Source organism: Eulemur rufifrons, chromosome 9 (genome assembly GCF_041146395.1).
Source record: "Eulemur rufifrons isolate Redbay chromosome 9, OSU_ERuf_1, whole genome shotgun sequence".
Taxonomy (NCBI): domain Eukaryota; kingdom Metazoa; phylum Chordata; class Mammalia; order Primates; family Lemuridae; genus Eulemur; species Eulemur rufifrons.
The window spans coordinates 22,466,517-22,484,125 of NC_090991.1; the positions used below are offsets into that span (position 1 = coordinate 22,466,517).

Genomic DNA, 17,609 nt, shown 5'->3' on the forward strand with positions numbered 1-17,609 from the left:
TAATATTGGGCCCAGATATAAAGGGCATGGGTTGGCAAAGGAGCCAAGGTAAGTTATTAGAGAATATGCAGAAGGCAGAAGATGCTCCTATTCATAATGCAAAGGAGAAAGAAAGGAAGGCGCTAGACAACTAAGGAAGTATAGTTTTGTAGTGTATGTCCCATAGAAGATCTTGCTTAAAAACAAATGTAAATTTTGGTATTTTTATGTGCTATTTTAGACATTTTGAAAAGTTTCATTCTATTCCTGAATGTCAACTGATATCAAATTCATAAATCTTTTCTAATCTTGCCTTGTTCTTCTAAATTTTAAAAGTACATTTCTTTATAAGCACTGTGATGTGGAAGCCGGAGTTTTCCTTCTCTCCTAATAGTTCTACCCTGTGCTGTGGGAACCTCTAAGACTTGGAAAAGAACGTGAGCTTTTGAGGCATGGTCATCAAACTATGGTCAACCCTTCTTTTGCTTCATAGATGAGAGAATTAGCCTCTTAAATTGAAATTAGAGCTCTGAAGCAAATAATTCAGAAAGGATCCCCTTATCTTTGTTTAATTGCATAACAAAATATTTACTAACTCAAACCAAAATTCTTCCTCTAGAAGGGAACCCACCTCTTCTCTGTTTTGCAAAGCGGGAGCCCTGTAGGTGTTGTATATACTCACCAAGAGGGAAAAAGCAGGCATCCGGCAGGACATGCACACTCCTCTGACAACAGTTTGTACTTGGTTGTCTTCTCACTTCCTGCAGGAAAACAAGAACTGTTTTTCAGTATGTGAGCCGCTTCTAGAGGTTCATGTAAGTGTGGTATTTTATGGGAATTTTCTCATAACATTCTATTTATATCAGAGAATCACAGAAGTGTTGGAAGAGACTTTAAAGATGTTCCAGTCCAACAATCTGAATCTTAAATCGCCTCTATGATATTCCCAACTCCCCCCAAATTGCTATCTGAACCTCCAGTGATGAGCAACTCAGTATCTCTCAAGTTGTCCTTTCTATTTTCTGACAGCTCTGTTAGAAATGGCTTCCTTACTTTCAGCTGCAATTTGTCTCCCTGTAACTTCCACTGATGGGACCCATAGAACAAATCTAACTGATTTTGTACTAGCAGACCCTGTGGTCTCACTGATATTACTCGAGTGCTGATAACAACTCTGCTAAATACAATATTTTCTGAGATTCTAGCTCTAGAAGAACATCCTTTCCACACTTCCCAGAAGGTTTTACTCATTTTTCTTTGCAAGTTTTTCCTTAAATACTATTTTACAAGCCCTTCATGCTCTCAGACATAAACTGTCCCTAAAATGAGATGGATGAGATTTTTTAAAATAATTTTTCTTTTTTTTTTTTTTTTACCTATGCTCTTGTGTTTCCTCTTGCTGCTTCAGTTCCACATCTGGCTCTAGTCTGAGTGTTTGTCTTCTGTCGCAGCTCCTGTTGCCCTTTGATATCACCCTGGGAGGAGCAGGAACTCTGCCAGACTCCCCCAGTCTTCATAACATTGACCCACTGAGGAAGACTGATAAGGACTCAAGAAGTGCCTATGGCAGTGCAGATTAGCAGGCCAGGGTCTGAACTCAGAGAGTGAATGAGGTAGCAATGGGAAAACAGGGGTTTTCAAGTGAGAGGCCAAAGTTAAACTTAGCACTGCTCAGGGACGGAGCATCATTTCCATATATCATGCATGCACCTTTTTCCCTGGTTAATTGATGGCAAAGCTTTATGTTTATTTTAAATTTGGAAGTCTGGTACATATTCATTGTGAACAATATTAACCTATTTCATTACCTTCCAAATGACTTGTTATATTCTGTTTTTATTCTTTTTCCTACTTTTCCTTTGTGATGGACATAAGACTCAGACTAGAAAATTGCTGATAGAGTGGGAGCTGGCTATCCCTGGGTGGGAGGATTACAGAAGATAGTTCATCTAATTTATTTTTCTTCCCTTTTTTTTTTAAACTGTTCTGTATTTTTTTTTTTCTTTTTGAGACAGAGTCTCACTCTGTTGCCCAGGCTAGAGTGAGTGCCGTGGCGTCAGCCTAGCTCACAGCAACCTCAAACTCCTGAGCTCAAGAGATCCTCCTGTCTCAGCCTCCCGAGTAGCTGGGACTACAGGCATGTGCCACCATGCCCGGCTAATTTTTTCTATATATATATTTAGCTGTCCATATAATTTCTTTCTATTTTTAGTAGAGATGGGGTCTCGCTCTTGCTCAGGCTGGTCTCGAACTCCTGAGCTCAAACGATCCGCCCACCTCGGCCTCCCAGAGTGCTAGGATTACAGGCGTGAGCCATCGCGCCCGGCCTGTTCTGTATTTTTAAAAATGCTTTACAATAAGCATGAATCACTTTTATGATTAAAAACAATTAAATGGTAAAAAAAAATAAACAGACAAGAGTCAGTTATCTGATACTGACTAAACTGGTCAAGCTTCTTATAGTAGGCTAAATAATGGCCACTTATTACTACCATTATTATCATGGAACCCATAAATGTTACTTTATAAGGAAAAGGGTTTTTGTAGATGTGGTTAAGAATCTTAAATTGGGGAGACTGGGATTATCCTGGATTATCCAGTGGGCCCTAAATCCAATCACAGTGTTCTCTTAAGAAAGAGACAGAGAGAGATTTGATACACACAAAAGAAGAGGCAATGCGATCATAGAGGCAGAGATTGGAGTGATGCAGCCACAAGCAAAGGAATGCCAGCAGCCTCCAGAAGAGACAAGGAGCAGATTCTCCCCTGGGACTTCTGGAGAGAGTATGGCCCTGCAGACACTTTGATTTTGACCCAATGAGACTGATATTGAACTACAAGCTGTGAAAGAACTATAAAAGTTTTAAATTTTAAACTGCTGTTTTAAGCCATCAAGTTTGTGGCAATTTGTTAAGGCAGCCACAGAAAACTAATATACTTCTCTCCCTCTAAATCAAACCAGCAAATAACTCTGTTTCTACTTCCATATGTTTATGATGAAATGACATCCTTAAATATATCTCTGAGCATCCCTATTTTTGTTGCTGTTGTTGTCAACTGAGGCTACTGGCCCTATGGCATCCTGCTTTGTTGGCATTACTGTCGTACATGTTTGCCCAAATGGAGTTTCCAGGACAGGAGGCAGAAAGGATACTATGGTGTATAATCAGCATAGCTACACAATAAGCTCTAAAGGCCTGCTATCAACTTTGACTTTAACCCTTTTTCATTTGTGTCATTTGTGAATCGAGTCCCACTTCTAGTCCTCCTGTGTAGCTTAACTCTCAGCCTCACTTCACACTGAAATCCCTCTGCTATGACTTACTTTGAGAAGGATAAAAATGACCACCATTTACTGGAAATGTGCTTACTGGATGCAAGGGACCTTGCTGGGAGCTCTACACACTACATGAAAACTGAGATTACATGGCCAGTAAGTAGAAAAGGGAAAATTCAAAACCAGGTCTGTCTAATTCAAAGGTTCCTATCCTTTCACTGCCCTTTTAGTTTGGGATTCTGGATTGCTTGAGAGCCTTCAAAATCAGAAGTCTCCCTAATTACCTCCCTTTTTATTCCCAGTAAACATGAACAACATAATTTGGGCAGGAGAACTAGGAATGAAATTGCTGTTCCCTTCTTATTCTTCTGGGGGACCAAATCAGGAGAAGAGGGGTAGAAATAACATGGAAGATGAGCAATGGGGGTTTCTTTTCCTTCTTTAAAACTCCTTAGTTAAGTCCCCTAGATATGAATAGTTAGGTTGTCAAGCCAGGGAGGACCTCACATCTTGGCTTTGACATCTATCTCTAAAGCAAATGTTCTGAATACAAAACAGCTTAAAATCAGTAGCTTGGACAGTGCTTTCTCCTATATCTTAGGAAAGTTATATGGCCATACTGTGGATGACTGGCTAAGAACCGGAACCCCTGATTTATTTAAGATGGGTTCATTCACTAAGCATTTAGGTTTATGAGCAGTGGTAGTTATGTACAGCCTGCATGTTCACTGGACACAAACTGTCAAATACAAGCTGAAGAGGAAAGGTTGGTCTCAACCCTCATGTGCCTCCATCTCACGTAGAAATGATTCAAAGAGTATAAATAGCATAGTGACCAAGAGCAACAGTCCTGGTTCCACCATACTGCCACTACCTACCTCTGGGTAAGTTTCCTCTCTTTCATTCAATCAGCTATTTTGGAGTTCCTCGCATGTTCAAATCCTAGCTGTGCCACATTCTAGCTATGAGACCTTGCTTAAGCTACTCTAAGCCTCAATCCCTTCTCTGCAAATTGGAGACAATACTAGTGCCTTCTCCACAGAGCACTTGTCAGAATGAAGTGAGATAATATGCATAAAGGGTTTAACATGGTACCTGGCAAATAATGTCATCTTTTCATTCAACAATCAGTTATTGAGCACTTACTATGTTCCAAACATGGTGCTATGCTCTGGGACTACACATCAAAATAAAAGCTGCCATTTAGTGACTGCCTTCCTTGAACCAACTATGCAATTTTCACTCTCTCATATAATCCTCATAACAACTTGCAAGACATACATTATTTTCATCACCTTGTAAATGAAGAAACTGAGTTCAGTGAGGTAAAGCTCAAGGTTACACATCTAGTAAGTAGCAGAGCTGGGCTCTGATCATTGGTCTATCTGAGTCTAAAGCCCATCTACTCTCTGCTACACAGCCTTACTATTAGCTGGAAGAATAAGACACATGTTCCATTCACAGTCTAAAGAGGGAAAAGATTTATTAAACAGCTCATAAAAGCACAACATACATAATAACATCAATTGAGCACTCTATATATTAGGCATTGTTCTCATTTACTTCATCTTTTATTTTTATATATTTTTTTTTTTTTTTTTGAGACAGAGTCTCGCTCTGTTACCCGGGCTAGAGTGCCGTGGCGTCAGCCTAGCTCACAGCAACCTCAAACTCCTGGGCTCAAGCGATCCTACTGCCTCAGCCTCCCTAGTAGCTGGGACTACAGGCATGTGCCACCATGCCCGGCTAATTTTTTCTATATATATTTTTAGTTGGCCAGATAATTTCTTTCTATTTTTAGTAGAGACGGGGTCTCGCTCTTGCTCAGGCTGGTCTCGAACTCCTGACCTCGAGCGATCCGCCCGCCTCGGCCTCCCAGAGTGCTAGGATTACAGGCGTGAGCCACCGCGCCCGGCCTACTTCATCTTTTAACAAACTGCTCTATCAGGTAGATGCTATCATCATCCTCTTTTTACAGATGGGGATTTGGGGGGAGAGTTTAAGTTGCTTGCCAATATAGTCCATGTGCATGACCACTACTACACTCCAGTGCCACTTTGCAGAGTCTGCAACGTATGAGCAGTGTGCTCTAGGTGTTATGAGGAATGGCAATAATTATGTTTGTGAGAATCAGAAAAAGATGTCCTAAATGAGATTATATGTGAGCTGGAACCTGTAAGTAAGAATGCACCAGGTTGAGAAAGGGAGATGAAGGCGGCAGGGGGGGAAGATAAACCAGGTAGAGGAAATAACGCATGCAAAGGCATATTCTCTTTACTGTCTAAACTCCCCTATCCTTAAAGCACAAGGGAGGTCTTTCAGTAGGTCTGGTACAGAAAATTCTCCATTTTATTTCTTCATGTCCTTTCACGCATCCCTATTTGACACATCCTCATACACCTTTCCTATGCCATCTATTTCCAGTCCTACAGTCTAATTTAGGCTCTTATTAGCTCTCGCCTGAACCATTACAATAGCTTCCTCCGTTTTCACTCTCTGCACCCCTCCAAGTTAAATACAGTTTGACATTGAGTTTTCTAAAGTACAGCTCTGATCACCAAACTTCCTGGCCTCTGAAATCTTCAATTCTTCCACTTTTCCAGAGTATCCTGAACTACGCAGCCATCCAGCTATTATTCTGAACAAAGCCTTGACCTATCTTTCCATTCTCCTACCACCAGCCTTCTTTAACACTGGCCCTCTAACTTTGGTGCGAAATCAGAATCATCCCTAGGGCTCCTATTTAAAAGATAATGCTTGGGCTCCAACCCCAAAGCATCTGATTCAGCAAGCCTGGGTTATGCCCCAGGCATTTTGGGGAGTTTCATTGTTTGCTTTTTATGTTGGGGGACATTTGTACAGTTAACTGGTTCCTCCAGGTGTTTCTAACTGAGACGCACCAACTGTATCAACTTCACCGAATTTTAGCAAACTCCCCTATGCTTTCTCTGCTAATTCGGGAATTTAAATTATCCCTTCTACCAGAATCTCCTAATTTTCAAATCGCACACATCCTTCAAGCCCCAGATGAAATGCCACCTTTCCCAGGAAGGCTCTCCTGCTCGCCTCCGCACTTCTTTGATATTTAGGGGCGCTTTTCGTGTGGCACCTTTTGCTTATTTAGGAAACATTCAAGCGCAGGGCCAGCCAATGAGTTCTCTCCCTCCGGACAGGGAGGGACAGCCTTCATCTGTCAGTCCGCCTCAACCCCTAGCCCCCAGGCCGGAACCCGAGACAAGCGCAGTGAATGCTCTGGGATGGCACTGTGGGATCGCCGTCGGAATCCACGGTTGCTCCCGCAAGCCCGGGGCGCACGCACGCCACGATCCCGCCTCAGACGCCCTGTCTCAGCTGTGAAACTAGGCACCGGCAAAACCACTCTGCTTAACAGTCGCGCCGAGGTCCGAGGGCTGGGAATTGTGCTGGGGGAAGGAAAAAAAGAAAGAAGAAAGAAAAGAATCGTTCACAATACGAGAAGCTACTAGGCTAACTTTCAGGGTAGAGTCCGTGACGCAAATAAGCGACGTGACGCTAAGGGTGCGTCCGCCGTCCACCCCGCCCCTCCCCGGCAGCCCACGTGACCCGAAGACCGCCGTGGGATTGGTTGTCTGGCGAGTGACGCGTTGGGCTGTGGGCCCCGGGCTGGCCAGCGAGGCAGGGGAGAGAGGGACGCGGGAACCAGGTATGGCCCGAGACCGAAAGCCGCAGAGCTGGGCTGCCTTCATCCTTCCTGGGCCTCCTGAGAGAGTCCAGGGCGTAGGAGTTTTAGGAGTTCGGAAAGGGGGTGCAGACTCCTGCCCGGCTGTTTGGTTTGTGTCCTGGCCACGGCCTTAGTCGTGTTTCCCCGCAAGGGCGACTTTAGTTTGTACCTTATCATTATCATCATCATTACTTTTATTTTTGAGGGTCTATTGTGTGTAAGCTCTGGTTCTGCACAGGGAGCTGTGTAGGGCGCCATGAGGTAGAGGCTGGGGGAATGAGGACTTGGAGATGCTTGAGGTATGGTCTTTACCTACGTGAAATGTTGGGGAGGTAAGTCGGCTTTATAAATTGTGCTGGTTTAGTAGCGAGGGTCGCTCATTGATTGAATAAAACTCATTTATTGAACCACATTCTGTGTACCAGGCACCATTGTGAGTGCAGTGGCTACAAAGGCCAGTAAAACCTAGTTCTAGTTCTTTAGAAACTCGGTGTGATTGGGGTAGTGGGAGAGAAAACGTGAACTGGGGAGTAGTTGGCGTGTGATGCGTGCTGTGGTGTAAGAAAGTGCTGTGGGAGTCAGAGGGGCGGGGATGCTTGAAAGAGTTAGGGAGTCTTAACAGAGAAGGTGACATTTGAGTAAAATTTTAAAAGTATAATTAGGCTTTCTACCTATTGAAAGAGGTGGGAAAGGCACTCCAGATGAGCTAAGTATACTGAGGCAAAGAACTAGAAAATTGTACCTGCCGTGTATGGCTGGAGCACATGGCGGGGTTTGTCCAAGGGCCAAGATGAAGCTGATAGGTAGGGGGAAGACTTTTAAAGATCTTGAATTCCAAATTAGGTTGTCTGTCTGGATCTTCAAATACAAAGTGAAATAGGTACCACAAAACAGGCATAACGTGCTTCCATAATTCAGAGGAAGGTCGGATATTTCCTGTTGGATTGATGTAGAAAATCATGCAAAAGGTGGCATTTTGGAGGGTCACAAACTGGAGAGGTAGGATTTTGAAGTACAAGGGTTTCTACAGAAGGGAGAAGGGCTTTCTGGGTGGAAGGCACAAGGTCAAATAGAGCAGGTTTGAGAACTAAAGAATAGTCTGGCTTGGTTAGACTGTAAGGTACATGTTAGGGTTATGGTCTTTGTGATGGATAAATTTAGATTAGTTTTGAAATATCTTGATTGCTAAGCAAACTACTTTGGACTTTATTTCTTGGACCGTGGAGATCAATTGAATTCTTTTGAGTAATGACATAATCACACTTCCATATATTGAGGTTAGTATGTGAGTAATATTCAGAGTATGTAGGATGGGAGGGAAACAGGAGGCAGGAGACCCAGTGAGACAGCAGTATTGTCTGGTGGAAGGAACATGGGCTTTAAAGTCTAGCACTCATTGGTTAAGAGCTTGGCTCTGCTCACAGATTTCATGATTTTAGACAGAGTTATCTAAATTATTAAGCTCTCTCAGCCTGTTTCCCTTACTTCTAATTGGTACCTATTTCACCTGTAGAGGATGACAAGCTAAAGGGTCAAGCATAGCCCTTGTGTAACAGGCACTCTGTAAGTTAATTTCCCTGTCTGAATGGTGAACACAGACCAACATCTGTCAGATTTTAACTATGGAGTATCAGTCTATTGACCTTTATAGGTGGCTGAAGGAAGTATATGGTGGCTCCAGAATTGTTATTTAGATACTGACAATGTCATATTGAAAGTCTGAAGAGGGTGACTTTTCTATGTCAGCGATGATATACCACAAGGAGGTGTCATTTGGAGTAAATGAAATGCAGTCAGCTTTCTCATTCAGAAATTGATTATCCGGGTTGTGAATTACCCAGGCTTTTCCTTGCTTTCTTTATCTTGCCCATGGCTTCCCTCATTAGTAAATCTAAAGATAGGAGCCTGAAAAAAAATGAAATTCAACCTTTTATTTAGCCGTTAGTGGAAAAATATAAATCTGGTAATCAGATCTCAGTTTTCGGCCGGGGAGCCGTGGCTCACACCTATTGTCTTAGCACTCTGGGAGGCCGAGGCAGGAGGATCATTTGAGCTCAGGAGTTCGAGACCAGCCTGAGCAAGAGTGAGACCCCCGTCTCTACTAAAAGAAATAGAAAAAAAATTAGCTGGGCATGGTGGTGCATGACTGTAGTCCCAGCTACTGGGGAGGCTGAGGCAGGATTGCTTGAGCCCAGGAGTTTTAGGTTGCTGTGAGTTAGGCTGATGCCACGGCACTCTAGCCTGGGCAACAGAGTGAGACCCTGTCTCCAAAAAACAAACAAAACAAAACAGATCTCAGTTCTCTTTCTAGCTCTGCTGTTAATTTGCTGTGGATCTTTAGCAAATAGCCTCTTTAGGTTCTTGGACTCTTAAGAAGAATAAAATTTTAAGAAAATCTTAAGAATAAAAATTTTATGACTGTACTTTTTATCTTTTTTGGCAGCAGAATTGTAAATTGTGTATTAAATGAACTGAAGTTTATAAAGAAATTTAGTAGGAAATCTTTCCTAAAGCTTTTGCTTTAGAACTAGGCTATAAGTTTCTTCATGAACATGCTTGAGATTTTATTATGCATGGTGTTTGGGTTCATTAGGAAAAAAAATATTTTTGAATGCAGATGCTTCCCCAGTCTCCTCTGTACTTCAAAAACAAACCAAAGTACCCCCCACAAACAAAACTTGTTCAAGTTTTCATTTTTGTATAGCACAGTTGCTTAAAGGAAAGCATAATGGAAAATGAAATATTAATTGAAAACCCATGGTTGAAACTTATCTAAAAAGAAGACTTTATTTTTTTCATAGGTAAGCCTGAGTTTTCTTGGATGTGAAAATAGGGCGCTGGACTGCAATGATGCGATGATGAGTGAAGTAGAGTCTGACCTGGTATTGCCATTGCTTCAGTGTTGGCTTTGACCAGGGTATGATCCCTTAATCTTCTCTCTGAGCTGATTCTGGTTGTGGTTTTTCCACACAGGTCTGTTGTACCCTATTTGGATACTGGTTTTATTATGTATAAGTTTCTTTTATATTCATTTGAATTACTGATACTTTTATGTTTTCCTTAGGTTGAGGTGAAAAATCTGGCTTTGAAATCTTCGTGGAGGACCACATCATTTCAATCCTGAATCTGGTTCAGTTCTCTTATTGACTTATTACTGTATTAAAAATGCTTTGCTTAATTAACTATGGTATTTGTTTTGGTAAAACCTTTGCGGTTTAACAAAAATTATTAAAATATCCATTATACTTATGGTATATAAAAATTTTAGTATTTTAAAATCCATAGGATATTCCATTATAAAATTTAGCTTTCACATCTTTATGCTATCAGAGAATGTGCTTTGGATTGCTAAAATGAGTTAAAATATTGGAAAACACCTATCAGCAGAGGTATTTACAAATTATTGTCATCCTTCCTTCTAGTAATGATGTTTTTTTCCCTTAAGCCCATGTTTTTACCAGCCTGCCATTTTAAACACCCCAAGTAATCTTTAAGTTTCCATATAATCATAACAACATGGAACAGTTCTTTGCCAGAAACATTTATTCTTAAAATTTACTTAAATGTTTCATAGAAACTTTAGTAATAACCAGAATAATTCATAATAGCTTAGCAAACTCTTAACAAGAAGCAGAAAGAGCTTATTAAAAGATCCTTTCTTTACACAGTTAGTTTTACTTCATCACTTCATTGCTTGTTAGCTTTGCTTTCACACTGCAATTTTCAGACTACTCTCTCTCTATATATAAACATTTGAGCCCTATTCTCTTTTAACAAATTTCCCAAGAAAGATATGTATGGCTTACAAGGAAATCTTTAAAAGTTAGTAAATTTGTCTCCTGGAATCAGGATCCTCTTCCCTGACGTGGGCTGACCCTCTCTCTCTAGTTGGATCCTGGGGCCAATTCCCAGAATGACCTGGGTTGCATCTCAATCTCTTCAGCACTTCCGCCCTCAAGCCCAGAGTTCATCCCTGCTCTGCAGATGTGATCCAAATATAGTCTCAGGAATAAACTCTCTGTGGAGAAGTGGGAAAAAAGTTGATAGTCTACTGCAGATGTCACTTAACAAATGGGTCACAGTACATGGAAGGAGCTGGATTTTTTCCCTAGTGTGTTTCTAAGCATTTCTATAAACAGCAGGTCCATTGTTTCATATTGTTTGCAAACTGATAAAAATCTCCACCTCACAGGCAGATAAATGCTTTCTTTTCTAAAGAGAAGGTCTGCTCCCCCTTCACCACCTACTTTATTTTTTTTATGAAGTCTAACCCGGGTTTTTCCTGAGAGCTATTCTATACCTCTTATTCTTTAAGTAAAGGGATGGCAAAGCTTCCATACTAATCCTGTTTTATCTACTTCGTCTACACTGGCCCTCACATCTTCTGCCAATACTGATTCGCCTACTTCAACCAGCTTGGTCAACTATAAGTAGGGTTCTAGAGAGCGGACTAAAAGGTTAAGATCAAATGGGTATATCCTTTTAAAGAAATCCATATAGCTGTTTAAAGTTCATACAGTTATGAATTGAGGCTGAGAAGTATCAGTGATATGTACCATGCTGAAAACCAGCCCTGTGGCCTTACAGTGCAATACTTTTGTTGTGAGATAAGATGCTAGTCCCTTTCAGTTCTCAGGGGAGTACAGTTTAATCAGATGTTGTACTTCTGTTGGATAACCTGTGATGGGACAAGCTTGGTGACTCCTCACATAATTAAATACACAGCGATAACAAAACACATAACCAGAGGTGGCAAGAACAGTATCATTCACCCGGGTTTTACGACACAGCGGGCACACAGTCTTCATTTTGGGTAACAGGGGGGAATCGGAGTTGTAGTCTAGGTGTATAGGTGGTGGTGGAGTAGGCAGGGCAGTCAGTGATTTGATGGTTTCCTGATTTTCAGATGAGTACCACCAGTCAAGGAACTGCAGGAAGAATACACCCACAGAAAGGCCAGTAGAAAGAGATAAGGCAACGCCCCCCAGAGCTTTCTTCAGAGCTGACTTTATCTTCTCATTAACACTGTTGGGAGAAGAGAACAAGTAGGCAAAGAGAAACTTTTAGGTATAATCAGAGAACAGCTAATATAAATGCAGTTTACACTTTTCATCAGAATCACTGCTTTGGGAGATTGAAAAGTTGCTAGATTGGCACTGTCTCCTTAGGGATCTATTCTAAATGATTCCCTCTTTCTGACTTACAGTATTTTAGTAGTATAGGAGTTAAGCTTTGTTTTTAATGACAAACAATTAAGGTTTTGAGAAAGAAATTGGTAGAAAAGTTGATTATATAGACTTTTAAAAAAATGAAGGATAGTGTACCTAGAAAAATAACCTCAACTCACTTAACAAAAAATAACTTAGCAGTATTGAGGAATATATATTTAAACTTGTAGGAGAACACAAATACAAACTAGAAGCACTAACAGCATCATGATTAAGAGCACAGTCTTTACAATTATATTGATCTGGCTTGAATGTCAGCTCTGACACCTTTTAGCTGTGTGGCCTTGGCAAGGTGCTTAGCTGTTAGGGCTCAGTTTCCTCAACTGTAAAATGGAGCTAGTACATTTGCCTCATTGGGTTGTGATGAGGAGTGAAATAGTGTACATAAAGCAAACACCTACCACAGGACCTGGGACATAGCAAGTGTGCACTAAAACGTTATCTAGTATGATGAGAAAGCTTTCCAGGATGACAGTCTCTGTTTTATGAGCACAAAGAATAACTTTTCTATTACTTTATGAAATACCACAAAGTAGACTGAGGGAGACGAGTTTCATAAAATTGGGATAAGATTTTAGGATTTATTAATGAAAGATTTTTTTTGAAATGCTAAGGTCTTACCTCCTGGCTGGATGCTGCACTATGCTGGCTTCAGCTGGTTTGTGCTCCAGAGCTTGTATATCCTGAACTGTCAGTCGACCTAGCCGAACTCCAGCCAACTTCAGCAGTGGCGAGTGATGCTGAGCTTTTCCTAGGATGTACTGAAGCTGTTGTATAAGAAACCAGCCTTCCCAGGCCATGTTAACAAATGGGTAGGCTGCCAGGAAGGCTCTGTAAAATCGTTTCCAGTGGGAAGAAGGGGGATGAATAGAATATTCATCTTCTTCTCTCAGGCTAGAAACTAGCTTCTCCAGCTTCACTTTCAGATAGGGAAGAAGAACCAGGAACACGATTGATTTCCAAAGCTGCTTTTTTGGTAGACCAGCACTGGCCAATCTCCGAAATTTGTGAGTGTCCCCCATTACAATTCGCTTTAAGCCATAAAAGTTTTCAGAAAATGAGGCACTGGTTTTAGACAGATAATGCTGCTGGAGCAGAAGATCTAACAGAGTAAAGATTTCATCAAACCACCTCCAAAAGAAGCCATAGTGGGAAGGATTTGATTCTGCAAGAACCTAAAGCAAAATAAATCAATAAATGAAATTCATTCCATTACACAACTACTATACCTTGTATTGCCATTCCCTTTTTTCCTCTAAATTGTACACACTTTCAGGTTAAATAAGTCACTTCTTTTGGAGTCTCCCCTAACCTCCCTGAAGCAGTGGGTATTCAGTACAGGGCTCTACACAAAGACTCAATAATAGTTGAGACGTGGGATATGAATTATATGCAAATTTGTTATTTCAAACATTAAGCTACCAAAGAAACACAAATTATTGGTTTGGTTGTTATCCAGTCTTCCCTAAAACCTTTCAGAGAGTTAATACCTTACCTTGACCACATGCTGAAGAGCAGGTCTCACTGCTGTCATTAAACTGTCCTGTGCTACCACCTCAAAGATGGATGGCTGGTCGTCGGCCACAGAAGCAGTTGTGATGTGAGCCCCATGCTCAGCCATAGTTTCCTGTGTGTCCTGGCTTTCACTTTGCCCACAAACTCTCTAGTAAGCATAAACTTTTTTTTTTTTTGGTATCAAATTAGTGCTCGGTCTTAAAGATAATCTTCCATGATACCCGAAACTCCAAACTTGAGATTTTACAGGCGAAACTGAACTGGGGAAGAACCTCGTCTGGAGGCGAAGAGGGGAGGGGTCTCAAATAAGGAGGCTGAGAACGAAGTTAACTCGAACGTGGGTGGAAGTGGTATGTGGGGAGGGGGTGACTTGTCAAATGCCGCACCTCACGGGGCAGAGCGTGACTGTGGCGGAGAGGTATGGGCGAAGGAGAGCTGTTCTCTCGAGCTACAGTCCTGGAGCTGCGAACCAGGGACCCTCAATCATAAGGGCTCAAAAGCCATACGGCTCTGAGGAATCAGAGGTGCGCGTGCGGGCTCGGGACGCGAGGACCGGCTCTAGCTGTCGGCTGTAAGTACCGCCACCCGCGCCCGTCCTTGCTCGCTGACCCCGGGCGAGGCGCAAAGGACCCACGACGCCACGTTTGAAGCGAGGTCTCGGCTTTATGACAGAACCCGCACCCGGAAATAGAAGCTACGGAGACCTCGGGTGCGGCTGGCGTAAGAGAGGCGCTCTATCCCCGAATGCAGCCGGAAACCGGAACGAGAGAACTCTATGACCCCACCTGAACTTCCGCTTCCGTCCCCGCTAAAATTAAAGAGGGTACTTGGCGGGCTAGTTATGGTTCTCAGTTCTCCGGTTTGTTTTACTTTTGGTGGTTGGGTCTGCATCGTACCCTGGGTGGAAAGCCACAGTTCTGATCCTCTCTGTACAGAGGTCTTTTTGACAGGTGTTTGGGCGGGTACAGGCGTCGCTTCCGAGGCCTGTGTGCCCGCGGGCGAGCAAGCCGGGGCGGAGGGAGAAAGCGTGGAAAGTACTTTCTTGTACCCGTGCAGTGGTGATGGTGGTTAATATATGTTCGGCCGCCTTCCGGAAAGGGGTTGCGACATAGCAGGAGAAACTTAGATAGATAAAACTTTAGCTTTATTGCTGCCGATTATAAAGAAAGATGATCAGAAAGAGAACGTTTCCTCCTTGTTCCTCAGAACTAGGTACGGTTACTTTTCATCCAAGGTGGTAGCTTAACTTTTCCAGGTTTTGGTTACATTCAATCATAATTCCAGGCACGTGCTATAATAAATGAAAATAGTCCTCGCCCTCGTACACAGTAGGATTTGTCACATTAGTGGTATGAATATAGTGCTAAAGCGGAGGGATGCTGATGAATTCTAACTAGCATGAACTGGGGAGGTTTGACAGATAAGTGCCTTTCATTCAGTTTTTAATACTAAAACTAATGTAATTGACCTTACGGCTTGTAAAGTGCTTTTACATCGTATACAGCTTTGCCTTGTTTGAGTTGCTGATACAGGTTTATTGAATTTGGATGAGAGTTCAACCTCCTCTCCCCCCCGCCTCGGAAATAGCTAGAAATAGAAGGTATCATTCACCACCCTAGAATACCTTGTGCTATAAAGATAATTGGTTTGCATAACGAGAACCCTCAAAAACAAGGTTTGGGTTAGTTGTTTTGTTTCAATTGGAGAGAAGTCTTGTAAGTTGACCTTATTTATAGTTCTAAAAAGTGTTTCTTACTCTAGAAAAATATTTGTCAGAGAATATCATATTAATACAAGATTTTTACCTTATAGAGTTTTAAGGACTGGAGATAATGTATCCATATAAATAACTTGGTACATGTTAGGTGCTCATTCAATGGTAGCTATTATGTACAAGCTTTTCTTAAGTGGATAGCAAAAACACAAAGTTGAGAAATAGCATCAACTAAAACAAGCGGGAAATTAGTTAAATATTGTCAGTTAGGGTTCTTTGGCTACAAGCAATAGAAACAAACAGGCTAACTTAAGATAAAAAGTAATTTATCAGAAGTATATGGAGTAGCTCACAAAATAAGTAAAGCCAGCCCTGAAAGAACAGGACCTACATATTCCTATTGGGTCTCTCTAGCAAGAATTAGGGAAGGGTATCATTCAGACAACATTGTTGCAATGAATGAACTTCAACCGATATCTACTTATCACTACTCATGATTCAAATTCCAACTGACCTATCTTGGTTCAAGTTCCCTCTCTATTCTGTATTTCACTTTTAGACAGAGGAGGGCAGGGCATCTTGATTAATAGGAGGAGACTCCAAAAATAAACTGAAGTTATTACATAAAGAGTAGTCAAAGATAACATGTCAACTATTAAAGTCAACAAATAATAAAAACCACATCGCAAATCCCACCCTCAAGTTTAGATTAATAGAGGGTATTAATAAAGAGATGACACATAAAAAGTACATTTCTGTTAAAAGGTATTAGGAGCCATCAGATTAATATGACTTTAGATGAAGAAATAACTAACAGCTGGGAAAAATAAGGTAGTTCAAACTTGCTGAAACAGAAAGCAAATATATTGGCCTATGGAACCAAACAATTGGAAGAATTGCATTTCTAACCTCATATTTTATTTCAGCTTCTCTCTGCCAGTTGCCTTATGATACAGTGATGTAACCTGGTACCTACTGTACTCCATGTTGTAACACATGTCCACTAAAAAAGTTTTGTGGATTAGGTGGACCTCAAAAGATGAATACATTTGGAGCAAGTTGCAGTGGTGAAGCACTTTCCAGGCAGGAACAGCTTAGAATACGAGGAGGAATTGTAAAGTTTGCTTTAACTTTAGAGCAACAGAAAGGAAAAGTGGAGAGTATGTTGAAAGTAGATTTTGGTGGACTGTGGAGGATCTTAAATGCTACTTTTAGAACTTGCCTGTGACCATTCATTTATTCAATAAATATTGAGTGCCTTCTGTATGGTAGGCATTATGCTAGATACTGGGTGTAAAGTAGTAGTAAAAACAGACATGGCACCTGCCCTCATGCAATTTACAATCTAGTTATGGAGAAAGATAATAAAGCTAAGAAATATATAATTTACAAGTTGAATAAGAGGGCTGGGATGAGAATGGCAATGGTGGCTGGGAGAGCAGAATCTTGCAGACTTGATTATCAGGAATGCCCTTCTGAGGAAATAATAAACTGAGACCTAAATTATGAGGAGCCAGACATGTGAGGAGTTGAGGAAAAGAATATTAGACAGGAACAGCAGTATTTGTGAAGGCCCTAAGGTGGGAAAGAGCTTGGTGGGAAAGAGTTTGGGGGCTATTATAGCAAGCAAAGGGTGAAATGATGAGTGCCAAAAAGGCATAAAGTCCTGTTAGGTCAACAGGGGCCGCACTATGCAAGGGACTTAGGCCATGGGGAGGAGCCTGGATTTTAGTCCAAGTGCAATGGGAAGCAAATGAAGAATTTATACACCAGAGACATGATCAAATTTATATCTACCTATCTATCTATCTATCTATATATATATAATATTTAGTGACAGGGTCTCCCTCTGTTGCCCAGGCTGGAGTGCAGTGGCACAATCATAGCTCGCTGTAGCCTCCAACTCGTGGGCTCAAGAGACCCTCCCCCCTGAGCCTCCCAAGTAGCTGGGATTACAGGTGTAAGCTATCATGCTGGGCTATATTTTTAAAAGATGACCCTCTGATGATTTTGTGGGCATACAGTATTTACTTTGTATATCAAGTTTTACACATTTATGATTTATGCACTTTTTTTGAATGTATGTTACACTTCAAAAAAAGTTAAAAACTTGGCTGCTGTATGGAGAATAGTCGAGAGAAGAATTAGAAGCTTCTAGGAGTCCAGGCAAGAGGTGATGGTGGTTTGGACTCATGA

The 17,609-nt window shown here is 41.5% G+C and overlaps 1 protein-coding gene, 1 long non-coding RNA gene and 1 other non-coding gene across 3 annotated transcripts; 2 read left to right on the plus strand and 1 right to left on the minus strand.

Annotated features, from left to right (window-relative positions):
• The first annotated feature begins 6,924 nt into the window (after positions 1–6,924).
• Positions 6,925–10,058, plus strand: LOC138391372 (uncharacterized). The gene is made up of 3 exons (XR_011234842.1): positions 6,925–6,938; positions 9,758–9,873; positions 10,021–10,058. It is a non-coding gene; the product is annotated as an uncharacterized lncRNA (long non-coding RNA).
• On the plus strand, positions 9,807–9,903 carry LOC138392767 (Z30 small nucleolar RNA). The gene has a single exon (XR_011235043.1). It is a non-coding gene; the product is annotated as a Z30 small nucleolar RNA (small nucleolar RNA).
• A 461-nt stretch (positions 10,059–10,519) lies between the features above and the next one.
• On the minus strand, positions 10,520–14,369 carry PEX12 (peroxisomal biogenesis factor 12). The gene is made up of 3 exons (XM_069481033.1): positions 13,680–14,369; positions 12,806–13,359; positions 10,520–11,981 (listed from the first exon to the last, which is right to left on the minus strand). The coding sequence occupies exons 1-3, from the start codon at positions 13,803–13,805 to the stop codon at positions 11,582–11,584; spliced, it is 1,080 nt and encodes a 359-aa protein (XP_069337134.1). The 5' UTR covers positions 13,806–14,369; the 3' UTR covers positions 10,520–11,581.
• Positions 14,370–17,609: the final 3,240 nt, after the last annotated feature.

Excerpts from the sequence above, each read along its gene's own strand:
- PEX12 (XM_069481033.1), bottom strand. The coding sequence starts at position 13,805 with ATGGCTGAGCATGGGGCTCACATCACAACTGCTTCTGTGGCCGACGAC. Across the intron at positions 13,360-13,679 it reads CTCTTCAGCATGTGGTCAAG|GTTCTTGCAGAATCAAATCC; the intron begins GTAAGGTATTAA and ends ATTTTGCTTTAG. Across the intron at positions 11,982-12,805 it reads GTGCAGCATCCAGCCAGGAG|TGTTAATGAGAAGATAAAGT; the intron begins GTAAGACCTTAG and ends TTCTCCCAACAG.